Below are 14934 nucleotides of genomic sequence, written 5' to 3'. Positions count from 1 at the left end.
GGGCCTTAGTTAAGATAGAATTAATTAGGAACAGCTCCAAATAGCAGTTTGTGTTAGCGCAAGACTTTCAGGCTTTTGCGATAAAAGCCAAATAGTGACAAGAAAAGCCTACTAGAACATCTGAGTCAAGTCTTGTTTACTTCCCCTTGAAGAGCCCCCCAATCAATTGAGTTTTACATGTTACAGATTTGAAATGACTTATCTGGGTCTCACTTTTGAAAAGGCTATGTGGACTTTTTACAGCCACTGTAGATATGAAATAAGAAGCTGTGCCTATGAAATCAAGAAGTGAAGTTCGTTCCTGTTTACCTCACTTTTGCAGTGTAAATCTGAAGCGACATGGCCATGCTTTGACAGACGAGCTTTAATTGTTCACAATCAACCTTATAGACAGGTCCAAAGCACCAGTAAAACCAGGATTCCAGTCAGAAAAAAAACAAGACATTTATACGACACACAAAAAGCTTCATTTAAAATATAAAGAAAAACATTGTCTTGGTGTTTTAGCATATATACTCGCCGGTATAGATTGTGTCAAATCAGTCAAGTTTGGAAGTACACACCAGTTGTGGAACATTTGAATCATCCAGAGGAAAACAACAAAATACTTCTGCTCACAATTGATTTTCCCTTTTATTTTAAAGATTTTTTTTAATATACAACATTGTATTTACAGGGTCTAGCATTATTTACACAAAATTAACAAGTGGCACTGTGTAGTTAGTTCTTTTCTTTCCCCCCCCCTACTGATCTTTTTTTTTAAACAAAAGAAAATAAATTCTAAACATAGAGGATTTTTTTTTGTTTTCAGTAGCACTACTTGCCACTCAGCATTGTAAAAAGTGCCATCCTTTTCCTAGCCATCTACAACAGGTTTCAACCTTACAAAAAATAGAGCTAAAGTAGGCCCGTCCCATTTTAGAACCGCTCTAAAAACAACTTCAGTCTGTACCCAGAAGAAACCAATTGTGGGTCATTAACAAAACATTTCAATTATACAGCTACTTGTTCTTTCAGGGCAAGTGTTTTATTTTCTTGGTAAAATGTCATAAAAACTTTTATTCTTATTTGTCTTGCCAATGCTGCTCTCACAGGGGCCAGAGTCTTAAAAAATGTTGGTTTTAAACTATGTAAAATGAAAAGTTGTCCCACTTGGCTCCTGAATGCAAAGCTAGCTGGAAGGAAGCAATAATTGTAGTGTTGTTGTTTTTGAAAAGAAGCTCAAGGATGTGCTGTCAAAATACAAACGCACGGTTTAACGGTTCCAACACAACACGTGGAGGGAACAATACAAAGCATGAGGAGGATGGACAAGATGCGCTGTGGGAGCCAGATGAGTTTTGGAGAAGAACTTCATTTCTTGACAGGGGACATTCTAACTCAGCATAAAAGGGCGGGGTAAGCACGGTTTGAGCACAAGGCCTGTTTTGTCAGAACTGACCACAAAAAAAAAAAAAAAAAAATCATGTCAAAGAGGGAAAAGCTTTTATGGCACCATGATGTTTCATTCCAGTTAAGAGACAAGCAGGCTTAGAACAGACAGCTCCAAATATTCAAAAGCGAACACAAGGAGGAGTTATACAGTTGCATCAAAATAAATTAGAATATGTTAGTTGGATAGAGTCAAAGTAATAAAGCAGTACTTGTGGCGTAATGGTGTGAAGGAACTACGTTGAAGTGAGTTCATTTAGACAAAAGTGGTGCTTTGGCAACATCTTGGTGCAAAGGAACTAGATGAAGTGAGTTTCATTTAGACAAAAGTAGTGCTTTGTCACAATCTTGGGACCTAACGGCAATTATATATCTTTAGAGAAGGAGAGGGGCTTGGTCCCGCTATGCCATTACAACTGTCTAAAAAATCATTAAATACTTCTGTGTATGTAATTAATATGTTCAACTTATGGAATAGAACTAGTTAAGTAAATTCAATTTTCCAAACATTCTAATTTATCTAGATGCAACTGTATAGAAGTACTGAAGATGGTATTTTCCAAACAAAACTTATCCAAGCAATGAAAAATTACACACCGTACAGCTAATGACAATGGTAAATCATATTTATAGAAAAAACTTGATCAAAAACATGGCGTGTTAAATAAATTAAAAATCCATGTTGGAATTGATCACTTAGGCGTCTGACCACTCAAACTGTCATTCACTCAGCTTCAAAAGCAAGTACCTTGAAATGATGCTGTATAACTAGATATACTAAAAAATATACTTTTTAAAAAGTGCTGCATGTTAAAAAAAAAATTAAAAAAAAGAAAAATTCAAGGGATTGGATGTGATTTTTTTTCAGCTTTTTTTTTCAGCTTTGATTTCTGTACGGCCTGGCAAACTAGTCTCGCTCTACCTACCTTGATATGCTAAAAATGATTGACATGTGGAAATGTCTATAATTACAGGACACATGAACATGTTTGAAAAACCCATGTTTAAAATTGGCCATCTTGGTTCACAGCAGCCATTTTGGGCACATTTCATTATTCCTATTAGGGAATTTGCCCAAATCAGCCCTAATTGGAAGAACCGTGAGTTTCCATCCCATCCATTTAGGGTGGCACATGTTGTCAATGTCTGATCATTTCCATGGTGAAATAAGAAATAATGTACTTGTACCTTGATTTCAAATGATTCATGCACACAAAATCTGGAAATGAAATGATTCACGTACTGAATATTGTAAACCTGTTTTGTTCTTCACGATGTCTGGGAAAAAAAGACAAAGGTAAAGCAATGAACGAAAGTCACCACCTCCCAGTGTCCATCAGTCAGTCTGAAATGAGAAAGCTGAGAAAGATCAAAACAATAAATTAAATCACCCCCACCCCCGCCCCCCCACAAAGCAAAAGAATTAAGGAAGCAGTTAAGAAGGACAAGACCACTGCACTACTTAAAAGTGGACCAGGAAAAGCATGATGTTCTAGACTGGTACAAACATACAACTCATTTTGTTCAGTGGACAAGGATTGACACAAAATAAAACACAATAAATATTCTTTCGGGAGGGACAAAAGATAAAAGGTTTTATCTCTGTATCAGCTTGAAAATAAAACAATAAAAGGCAGGTCTGTCTGGCAGCCTTACTCACAAAAGGGACAGGGTGATGGGAAGCTTTCCGTCCACGGGACAGCCCATCCCCTCCCCTCGTACTTATGGCACAAAAGCAACTCCGCATCTTTGTGTGTACCCTGAACACACAACAGCCTCTAATAGTACCTAATCAACATGGTGAGATTGCTTATTTAATCGGAACCTGTCCATGAGTTTTCTGTTTGTTGTCTATTTGTTCTTTCCATTTTTGTAATTGTAAAGTGCAACAGTGCGTTTGTTCTCTCCTCTTCTGCTTGCCCTGAAAAAGTGTCACGGATCGTCGGGATCGGGTTCGGGTTCAGGGTTGATGCTGGTCTCGCTGGTGGCGCTGGCGACGCTGGGCTCCTCCACTTCATCCTCCGTCACCTCGCCCACGTCCAGCACCTCTACCTCTTCGTCGTCGTCCTCGTCCTCCTCCTCATCCAGACCTCCTTCCAGCAGCTCTGCCGCAGCCGCCTCGTCCAACCCTAGCCCCGCCTTGTCTGCTCTTTCCTCTGTGTTCTCCTCCTCTTCTCGAAGCTGGTAGACGGCGGGCGTCAGCGGTCGGACCAGGCCCTCTTCGTAGACCTTCAGGATGGCTTCGCACACAAAGCGGTATTGACTCTGGTGGGGACGAAGACAGATGAGTTTCAAGTCAGTGGGAGACACGAGACTGAAAAAGGCGTGGCTCCACGTACGGGCGTCTGGATCATCATGGCTCTCTGGTCTCTCATGGTCCGGACGATTTCCAGAGGGTACACCGGCTGGCCGCACTCCATGAGACACAACGCTGTTTCCATGGTGATCAGAACACCTGTCCGACCAATTCCAGCACTGGGGAAAGTGGCGGATGGGTTTATGTTAAAGAGTGATATAAGTCTGCCATTTTTTCATTCCTCGTACCTGCAGTGTACCACCACCGGCTGGTCTTGCCCGGTCCTTTTGCTCCGAACTAAAGCAACAAAGTCCAAGAAATCAGTGGAGTCGTCGGGGACGCCATGGTCGGGCCAAGCCAGGTACTGGATCTGGGTCAGCTCTCTCTGCTGCTCACTCTGCAAAGGTAAACGCGTACAGCCACACGACTATAAATGCTACTTTCTGAAAAATGTATTTTATTCGCCTTTCGGTGTAGAAGTATTGTACCGCCTCAACATGGCCCTCAATGGCAACCATTTGACAGCAATGCTGCTTTCTCGACGAGTTCATTTTGCAAGGCCATGCCACATGGGAAACGGTCAGCGAGGTCAACTCGTACACAAACAAAGAATTACACATCTAAACATAACAAACAACATAGCCTAAAAAAAAAAAAGAACTCTGTTATTATTGTTTCATCTCCTCCAGTCAAGACAATGTCTATACTGTAGTCTTTAATTTAAAAGAATGAAAAATAACCACCATGACTGTAAACAGCAAACTAAAGCAAACTTGTTGTCTCCCTTTCTGCTTTTCATCTTGCGACTTCACTCTTCTGTGGTTTTGTCCTTTTACAAGAATCTGGCTGACTAGGGCTGGTTGGGTTGTCATGGTAACCAAATCTCAATACGTGGTCCACATGCGGGAGCCAGAAAAAGAACAGCCTACACCGCTCACTATGGCAACACACCTCCTCTGGATCCTCGGCTGCTCATTCTTTCCGACCGCTCTCGCGCCATATTTCCTCCCTGATCTATCCTGCTGTTTGTTTGGCCATCCTCTCCTTTTGTTATTCCATCGGGTTGTATTGGGTGCTTAAACATTTATGCCACAGCCATTCCGATAAACCATGAACAGAGCTGAAAGTAGTAAGTATTTTTCTGTTTCCAACCTTTTTATGAAGAGAATGTTGATAACCGTGCTAATTTTGGTCACTGATACGAAACAAACAACAGGTCTTATCTCAATCGCCTGTCTTACCTGTAAGTGCATGAGTGTCATTTCCCGGACCAGAAAGGCCGAATTGCCTTCCTCATTGTGGCATGTAACAGTGAAGTCTCCGTAGGGAGAGCTGCTATCTGGATTGGGCCAGTATTGATGGCACTTCACCTATAAAAACAAGTTGGAGTTTGAGACTAGCCTACTAAAAAAAATAATCAACAACTGTAATTCTCACAATATCAAGAAAGGGAAGAAATCAAATTAACGACTGGTCATTTTCAGATAAAATCCTTCACATACCCGTCCCCGCTCGACCTGCGTTGTGAGCATGACCACCATGGAGGAACCCTGCTCCCAAGTCATTTGCCAGAAGTCCGCACAGGTGTTGGGCAAAGGACCCTGGCAAGCTATGTAACGGTTTATGAGACTGGAGGCGGGAATCTCCATCTGCACACACAGGGATTAAAATACCTACTATATAAACAGCTTTTTTTCAAAAAATTCAAAGAGGCACTTTTTGGAGGCAAATCAAAACTCACATTGATGTAATTTGCATTGATGTAGTCATCTGTGCTTTTTAGAATGACCCGCGTGGCATCATCTTCAGAAGGAGCAAAAGGACAAAACAAGGAAAGGAACAGAGAAAAGGCTAAGTGAATAATGACAGCACGTGTCACACATAATAAATGTATTCTTCAGTTGGAAATGTTATGCAGCAATCACATACAGGGAGAGATGTCTCTGTAGCGATTTTTGGAAACGTTCTGAGGTAATTTGGCACACAGCATGGTCATCCCCGGCCTCTTCCTGTACAGTTGCTATAAGAAACAGAAGCAAGTTGACGTCACTTGATTTATAAAGTAAATGTAGGATTTAAAAAATAAATAAATACTCACATCAAACTGGGCCAGTATGGCTCCACTGCTCAGACCATCCCTCAGGGCAACCATGGAGTCCCTCAAAGCATGCTGATCAAGCTGGCTGGGGTCCTGAGGGGACTTCTCTGGGATGTACTGAAAATCTGGTTCAGAGTCCACCTTCTCCTCCACCACATCATAAATGGCTGGATGGGAATATCAATAAATGTTTATGCAGTTGTGAACAGAGGTTTACATGCCCATCATGATATGTATCTGCTGCGATGTATGATGAATGTAAATCCCCCTTTGACCCACTTAGCGACAAGCACTCCAATGATTCATCAAACACTCCCTCAAGGTGGTGAAGGAACTCTTTGATGAATACATATATCAAGGTTTGCAAGCGTTAAATGTATTAAACATACATTGAGGGACCAGATTAGTATGTGTTCATTGCCATTAGCTTCTTTCAAGTCCGGTTCTGAATTAAGCAAGGGAAGCATTTCATATTTTGAAATGAAGTCAAACAAATTACAGCTCACACCGGAGTCAATGATTTTGAGTCTGTTATCATACAAATTATGCAAATTATTGAACAGATATATTGACCCCATCAATGTACATGCACACACGCTTTCCGACAATCAGATGAAACTTATTTTTAGACTCTAACTTTCCACTTGCAAAGCCGTCTTTGGTGCTTCAAGCAGTGGATTTCCCTGCCGCGGGATCAACAACATCATTTTACCGTTTGGCCTGACCAGTAGGATGAGCTCTCCAGAGTGGCTCTCGCAGCTCGCCTTGATGAACATGACAACTTGGTCGTGGGTGTGGTCCGAGATGTCCCGCCCGTTAATTAGGACGACCTGGTCACCTTCATTCAGGCGGGGCACACACAGGTCGGCCTGAAGCGGGAAGTGAGATCCAAAGAGTCAAATGGCACATTTGGGAAGATACATTTTGACTTGAACATGTAACAGGAGAGTCTTGTAAGTATAACAGCATAATAGTAGACGTTCACTTACTGATGTTCCAGGAGCAACTCTGGACACTATGATTGGCATCTTTTGGTCAGCTCCACCCTGGAGGCACACACAGACAAAACCAGTTCACTTCTGAAAACCAACAGCATAGGACAGGAAATATTTGTTTGTTTGTACCTTAACGTTGAAGCCAAAACGTCCATGTTCATCCGGTCTCATCTTAATCAAGACCAGATTATCATGAGGGACGGCGCCATTTAGCTGAAAGAACAAGTCAAAAACCCATTCAACCTAAATTATCTTGTGTTTTCTGACACATGAGTGTAATTATAGAGCGCTGAGAAAAGGAACATTTTGTCTCTGCTACCCTGACCATCTCCAGTCAGATATCATTCAAGATTAATGGGGCTTAATGCTTGGACTGTGGAGTCAACGTCACAATAAAGTGCCTTTGAGATATCCCCATTTAAAAAAAAAAAAAAAAAATTCCATTGAACTTCATGTTTAGTAGTTATTGTGAAATGCTCCCAAGCCTTCTTACTACATTTTGTGAGCACATGGTGGAACTTCACTTCGCGACAGTTAGCAGGCTGACTGTGCACTCTTCAGTAAATAATATAAAACATAATATCACATTTCTAAAGATTTTCATACTTATTGATTTTTCACCATGACAGAGTGGACGTGTTTATCTTGGAATAACGCAACTGACCGTGGTCTTGTCAGTGTTGGCAGGAACATCATACATCTCGTTAAGGTGGTTGTCCAAGAGGCTCTGCTGCGAGTGGGCCTGGATAATCTGGCTCAGGGTTTTCCTGCTCAACTGCTTGGGCGGCAGGGCCGGAGGCTGGCCATCCACCCCGTCAGGAGAACTGGGCATTGCGGGGGCAAAAACGAGAGGACAACTTTATGATGTGTATACAGTATATTAAAATTCTACCACTACTGTACAGCAAACATTAATTCAAAAACAAATACAAAAGATAAGACAAGAAAAGATGAAGTGAGAGGAAAAAGGTCCCAATAGTCAAAGAGACCTGATTTGTCACAATGAATTCATTTCAACGAAATGTGCTTTCAAGAGGAAGGAAAACACCCCGAAGAAAAATCACTGTGACAATGACAGATGTGAAAGGTTCATCAGGTATAATGCTTGTAACAGCAACATGGCGAGGGTAACAAGACAGGCATCACACGCTGTGTCACTGTGTGTGTGAGTGTGGGTGGGAGGGCATGATCTTCCTTGGGGATGGGCGCAGCCGTCAAACATTATTGCCTTTGTTTTGACTGCTTACTGGTGCCACTTTGTGTCTTTAACACGCGCACGCACACAAATACACAAACAGATACACTTGAGGCTTCAAACAAGGTCAGCAGGGCAGGGCGGCTGTGCACAGCAGGCCTGAGAGAACATGGCACATTCTTTTTGTTCATTTTGCATTGGATGGATGACTGATCAAATTAGATTCAAAGCTTCCAGGTTAGCCAAGTATAAGAGTTGCAGAGACCTATTAAGACCTTATCTACATGAAAAAGCTGCCTTTTACTCTTTTGGCCAAGAATGAAAGGCCAAGTTAAGCGTGCCTTATTCCATAGGGACATTTTTAAAAAAATGGTGGCAATTAAAGACGACTTGTTTTCGACGTGATAAAAGGGCCAACGTGTCTCAGCCAAGAATGAAAAATAGCTATTGAAAATATGTGCTGTCAGACAATGAGAAGCCAGGTGATTATGTCATCGTTTTGGCTCGGGAACAAACGAATGAGACAACAATTTGGCAGCTACGTGCGCGCGTGCGTGTGTATGCCTGTGTGTGTATGCACGCGTTGCTTTGAAGGCAGCAGAACGGTAAATATTTGCTGCTTTGTGCAGAGAGGAGTCGAAAAAAAAAGCCGTCTTCAGGATGATTAACAAAAAATGGAGCTGTCAGAAAGTGCTTTACATATGGCAAGGGGGCAACCACAAAGACAGTAAACTGCAAAACAGTCAAATAAACCACAAATTAATATACAGTAGTAGAACAATAAAGTTAGCCGAAAGCCAAAAATGAAAAATGTGTTTTCAGTAAGTCGAGGCTGACTTCAGAAAGGGTACATTGATCATTGTCAATAACGTTGAAACAGTATTGCAGACTTATTAAATAATTTACGGGATGGTTGCTACTGTTCAAACACAATAAAACGAAAATACTCGCTGACGATTTCCTACACCGCCTGTTATTCAACCGGCTCCGCCCTCCTCACTCGCTCTCAGCACATTTTACGAGTGTTTTTGCAAAGGGTTAGTCTTTCCAAAGGGCTCGGCTAAGTGTCACAAGGAGAGGGTGTGAACTGTTGGGAAAGGCCACAGACATAGGCAGACATTAGAAGAAAAAAAAAGTCAACTCAGCAGTGAAGCCAGACAGAGCGGCACTAACAAAAGATGAGTAGAATTTAACCACCAAATCACAGAGGGCACTATTTTTGTATGGGAGACGGAACTAAAATCTGTTGCATCAACGCTAAATCCAAACTTGGGAAACATGCATCAAAAAGGGGAGGGGTTTAACATCTGCAGACAGGTAGGACGACACTTACGGGGTGGAGTCCAAGCTGATGCTGTTAGCCTGCGTGGAGGAAGCCGACTTGTGATTGGAAGAAAAGACAGGCAAGCTCGGCGACGTGTGTATCACATGATCGACCAGGTGGCCGACAGACGACGGGCGTAGCCGCGTGCCCTCTTGTGTGAACAGCGAATTCCTAAGAAACACACAAACGCAGAATTTAACACTAACTGTGAGGTGTAAAAAAAAAAAAAAAAAGAAAAAAAAAAGGAACCATAACATTTCAAGCTTTGATCATAACATAAGCATATTCATTTGAATCAGATCAACAACATATCCTATATAAAGGCCAAAATGTGGACGCACTGATTGGGTGTCCCAGGTGGCGAGCGAGTCGGCAGGCTCTGGGTCTCCAGTCGTTCATCTGATAGGCTGTTCCTGCTCACCGTCTCCCAGTCAGTTCCCCCCAACAACTTCCTGGCCAGAGGCTTGCTAGGCGATCTGCACAGAGCAAGCAATTTCTTGAGGTGCAAATAGACTTCAACTCAAGACAAAAATAAAACAGTTGCTGTGTGGAGTTTGATTTGGCCCAACTAGGACAGACAGGGTAAGTACCTGGCAAACACTCTGTCCTTGATGCCCTTCTCCTTGCCGTACTGTACAGATTGTACCTCCGTCCTCCCGCTATGTGGAACAATAACAAACAATGTCATAAAACTGAAAGGACCTTACAAAATGCGAGGATTTGATAGCCTCTAAGTTGATTATCAAATTACGCTACTGCAACGCAGTAGCATTGGTCTTCATTAAAATGTACAGTATTTTCCATTTAAACTAAGCGGTTCAGAAAATGGATGGATGGATGGATGTTTGAGATAAAATACCAACTAAACCACAATTGCACATTGAAAATGCCTTTTTGGGTTAACCATGAATAATTTAGTTGAGACATTTTGGAAGAAGGTAGCATGCAAGGTGCCCACAAGCCATCTAGTGTTTTAGCCTATAAACCCAAAGTGAAACAACTGTGTGTCTCAAATAATGCATGTTCTCCTCCATTTGTCTAAGGTGGTCTGTGAATTCAACATGCTTTGGATTATTTGTGTGTTGAATGCCTCCTGCTTGTTCATACCAGTATCGAAACTTTGAGCCTAACGTGAAGTAATGGGAGAAAAAGTTCTTCTGTAGCGGGACGGGTCGTTCCAGTCGGAAGAAGGTGTGGTGCTCCACACAGGCCTTCCAAAGGTTCTTACAGGCCCGGTAGTTCACCATGTTGAATCCAAGCAGTGTCTCTCGGGTCTCGGTCTGAGTGGAAGGAAAAGATGTTGCAAGATTAACACCAAGAAGTGCGTTTAAAAGGAAACAAGTGTCATCTTTTTAGGAGGTGAAGAATGCAGAGAAATATAAACCAACAGTTGGAACAGTCAGAACGCTAATACTATAAAAAAAGAACAATTTCTGGATATGTTATTACTTTGGCTCAATCTTAAAGCCCGGGAGGGACTGTAAAATGCAGCTGGAAGTCATATTTGAAATGTGGCAGACAGAACTAACGATATAAATACATATATTATACATAAAGTCTGAAACTTTAGTCAGATACATAAACCAAGTAGAATGTAATTGTTTGGCAATCAACTCCCAGTTGACTGTAACGTTCCTGACGTGAATGCGATACCGTTCCCTACCAGCAGGTGGCCACAACCTGCATTCAACATTCAAAACAGTAATGAACCAAATTTTGATTGTTGTGTTTATAAATACTTACCGCCTCTCTTCTCAACTGGATGAAGAACTGCTTGCACTTGAAGGATATTTTCACAATTTTCAACCTGGAGGAAAGAAATGACGGTTAGTGTCCATGTTAATAACTATAAAAAGAGAATGCTTTTTTCAAGGCTGCTCATACTAAAATGCAAAATTTCTAGGCAGGATTATCGAGAAAAAAAAAATGAGCATGGGCTAAGGAGGAAGCATTTAGGTAGTGTGGCAGATTTGGATCAGTGCAACACAGCATGCCACATCAAGTTTCACAGTGTTTAAAATAAATCAGTCACGAGTTGATTGTTTGCTAAAAGCAAAACGCAGAGAGGACGGCTGGTGGTAATAACAAGCCAAATGTTCTGACTTAGACCCCACTGGGCATGATGGTGGGCACAGACCCTGCAGTGAGTAAAAACTTCCACTGTAAGCCACAATGGCTGAATGAGCTTATGTCCGACTGTGACTCAATCATACTGAAGTGAATCGACATCAGTTCGTTCCAGTTCCACATTGAAGACATGTGAGAGCCGAGAGACAGCAGGTGGGGCGTGGAACACATGGTAGTCTTTTAGCGTACTAACAACTGAACATAATTTTGTGGTGTGTGTATATACTACATGTTAGAGACATTTGTGTCATCTGGATCCTACAGGTCCAATAAGGTGGATCTACAGAACCGCTGCACAAGTTTGCCCAGTCACTGTCACCTGGATCTCGCATCTGGTCTTTCTACTGAAAAGAATCGTGTTGTTATGTTCGATGAGCACACACTGTAAGAGGTGTGCTGATGAGCAGCAGAGTAACATAATTCCTTCCTAGAGCTCGACTGCTACTGTGACTCATCATCCCCTGCTAAATATATTTCACATGCGCACACACAAGATGAGGTTGTCCATGAGTCATGCACATCTAAGTGTGCCTTATTTGTTTGTCTTTTCATTGTCAAGACAAACGGTAAAAACCTGAAAGATTTCTACCAAAAACAAAAAAAAAAAAAAACACGGACTCAATCCATTGTTGGATGCAATTCAGAACAAGGAAGATGTTTTAGTAGTTTTGAGAAATATGGTACAACGCATGAAGAAAAATGAGCAAATCAGCCACATAATTTGAACAAAAAAAAAAAAAAAAGGGGTGCAGTTAGGTTTAAATGGTAATAGCCACCTCAGCAACTCAGGGAAAGGTTATCAAAATACCCCACAGTACATTTCCAAGCAACAAGGATTCCTGGAGGCAGTTCAGGTGGAGTTGTATCAACAATATCTTCCGTTTGATTCCCCAAATTAGCGGATCTCTGTCTGGGTGGAAAATGACTAATAGTTGTTTTTTTTCTTTGTTAAAACCAAACTCGAAACTGCACAGACCAAAGAGTGAATGTCAGGAGAAGTTGCCAGGAATGGGTCCCCAGAAATATAAGGAGTGCCCAGTATGAATAAATCAAAGGAATTAGATTATTATTATTTATTTATTTTTTTTAACAAAGCACTGTTCCTTAGCCACACGCTTCTCGAGTTGGCAGGTTCTCTGCTCTTGGCCGCACAGTATCACTGAGTAGAGCCACTAGCCACCATTGCTACGAGGAGCCCACAAAATCTAAGTGGTCTTGGCTTGGTTTGCAAACAACTTTTCATATTGAGTCATGCCACATCTGATTTCTTTCAGATGTGATGTCAGTTTCTAATTCTCTTTCAGGCAAGAATGTGGGCAGCTATCACACTTAAATAGGGCTATCAAACTTAATTAGGTTACAAAATAAACGTCAAATCTCTATCCAAGGTCACACATCTGTACTTAGGTCTGGTATTCATAAAGTCAGAACAGTGAGTAGCACCAGCGTCAATTTGACTTGGACCATTATTTGTGGATATAAATATATGGCTACGGTCAATCGAGTTTAGTGGCTCAATTATTCCCCACGCTCAGCCCAGATGTCAGTTGAACTCGTGATCAGTCATCAAAAGTAAGAACATCGCTGCAGTGTTAAGTAAATCTCTCAACTGTGGGTGTGTGTTTGTTTGTGTCACTCACCATGGGAAATAGTTGATCCGTACCCTGTTCTTATAAATGACAATGCCGGCAGACATCACCCCAATGAGTATCTCCGTGTGACTCTGATCCTAAAAAAAAAGGAGCAAACAGAGCATGTGTGTTGAGACAGGAGTGCCAAATGCACAAAATATGGAGAAACGTTCCAGATGGGTGAAAATTAATTTTGATGACAGGCTTCCTCAGTGTTTCAAAGCAACAATGTGGCGGTGGGTTTAAACAGAGCCGCCTCTGTGTGGATACACCTGACTAAAAACAAGAGCAGATGCTCGAGAGAAAACACAGCGGGACGGCAACTTTGCGTGGGTTCAGGTTTAGTGACCCCGAGAGCCATTGTAACGAATAAATGGAGGCTTTTTATCTTACCGTTGGACAACCAATCCACAACTTAAAGGCTGTGTCATGACACTCCATTTGAGCCGATACAGTATTTCATCCTTGGAGTCAACCACTGTAAGGTGTGTAACTACAATATACAACTAAGAAATGAATGATGCTGACTCACCACATGGTTGACTCTCGAATAAAAACACTCAAGGTAGCAAATGATTGAATACAATCTGCATTGTGTGAATATCCCACAACAACACCAAGCTGTGATGTGTTGAGACACTTGATTACTCTCATCTGATATAAGTAATGTTACATATAATCAATAGACTGGGACCTAATTATCAATGTTTATCACAGCAGTATGCAGGTAAAGTTATCAAGCATGAGGTGCAGGTACACTCTACCATGACTTTCTAACAGACCATATGCCGCTTGTTTAGGAGATGGGGGAAACCTAGATAAACAGAAAAACAAGCACACACGCAGGCATTAGCAGATCAAACTTTACTTACTCTTGCATAGTGCAGCTCTACCCCGTAGAGCTCTAGCGTGCGTGCTGTGTTCAGATAATTAAACTCCGACTGGGCAGGAGATAGACCACTGGGAGAGAGAAAAGGGAGGGGGGGACAAAGAGTTGAGTAAAAATGCAGGCAAGGATCAGTGATGGTGGAGCAAGTGGGGAGGCATGGTGACATTGTTGGAAGGATAAGTCAGTGTGTGTGTGCTGTGTGTGTTAACGAACAAGACATATGGTGAAGGACAGGAAGAGCCAGAGGAAAGCAAAACAAAAAAGTAAGCACTGCGAGAGTGTAATGGCTGGGCGAATGCCACATAAAGCAGTAGTAAAATATGAGCGTGGGAACAGACAAATAGTCCCGTAGATTGAATAACTACGATACTGTAATGTGAAACAGGGGAAGTAATTGGGACAACTTATCTTCAAATTTCCGTACCTGTGCTGCTGGTGATGTTTGGCGACCTCTTTATGGAAATCTTGAGGCGGGTTGGGGATGAAGCAAAACTCGGACAGATAGCCCACAGGATGCTCAGTCTCATTGTAGTCCCCCAATTCGGCTACAACACAGAGGGCGACGTAGAGCTAGCGTCAATTTATCAGCAGCCATTTGTACATTTGGTATAGACAGCAAAATGTCATACATTGGAAAAAGGGCCACGGGCCTAACTATCTGTCAGGTATCATTCATGTCTTCGAATTAACATTATCCAACAACAAAGTGATGTTAACACCTTCAATTGGATGAAAATCTGAATACAAAAATAATGCAAGTGTTCATTTTTCCAGGAAGAGAAGCATAAGGAGGGGAAATTATTCCCCCATCTCGCTCTTTCATAAGCATCGGAGAAAGGCGGCGTGGATCAAATTCCCAAAGCCATTAGCTCGATAGCTCGCACTCGAAGTTCAAAAGCATCAATTCTCTCAAGTAGTCCCTGGACTAACCTACACGTCTGCAGCCTA

The 14934-nt window shown here is 41.9% G+C and overlaps 1 protein-coding gene across 1 annotated transcript in view; it reads right to left on the bottom strand.

Moving 5' to 3' along the window:
• Positions 1–346: 346 nt before the first annotated feature.
• ptpn4a (protein tyrosine phosphatase non-receptor type 4a) overlaps positions 347–14934 on the bottom strand; it is a 32654-nt gene continuing 18066 nt past the window's right edge. Inside the window, exons 8-27 of the mRNA XM_049727377.2 lie at positions 14411–14531; positions 13970–14057; positions 13107–13195; positions 11083–11146; positions 10447–10619; positions 9930–9998; positions 9681–9815; positions 9349–9510; positions 7485–7644; positions 6950–7033; positions 6815–6871; positions 6538–6694; positions 5826–5992; positions 5657–5747; positions 5469–5530; positions 5230–5376; positions 4969–5097; positions 3976–4124; positions 3771–3906; positions 347–3696 (exon numbers count right to left, since the gene is read on the bottom strand). Coding sequence (XP_049583334.1) covers positions 3364–3696; positions 3771–3906; positions 3976–4124; positions 4969–5097; positions 5230–5376; positions 5469–5530; positions 5657–5747; positions 5826–5992; positions 6538–6694; positions 6815–6871; positions 6950–7033; positions 7485–7644; positions 9349–9510; positions 9681–9815; positions 9930–9998; positions 10447–10619; positions 11083–11146; positions 13107–13195; positions 13970–14057; positions 14411–14531 — 2573 coding nt within the window. The 3' untranslated portion in view covers positions 347–3363. The remainder of the gene's footprint in view (positions 3697–3770; positions 3907–3975; positions 4125–4968; positions 5098–5229; positions 5377–5468; positions 5531–5656; positions 5748–5825; positions 5993–6537; positions 6695–6814; positions 6872–6949; positions 7034–7484; positions 7645–9348; positions 9511–9680; positions 9816–9929; positions 9999–10446; positions 10620–11082; positions 11147–13106; positions 13196–13969; positions 14058–14410; positions 14532–14934) is intronic.

Source organism: Syngnathus scovelli, chromosome 8 (genome assembly GCF_024217435.2).
Source record: "Syngnathus scovelli strain Florida chromosome 8, RoL_Ssco_1.2, whole genome shotgun sequence".
NCBI classification, from domain to species: domain Eukaryota; kingdom Metazoa; phylum Chordata; class Actinopteri; order Syngnathiformes; family Syngnathidae; genus Syngnathus; species Syngnathus scovelli.
This window is presented reverse-complemented; position numbering and strand designations above follow the sequence as displayed.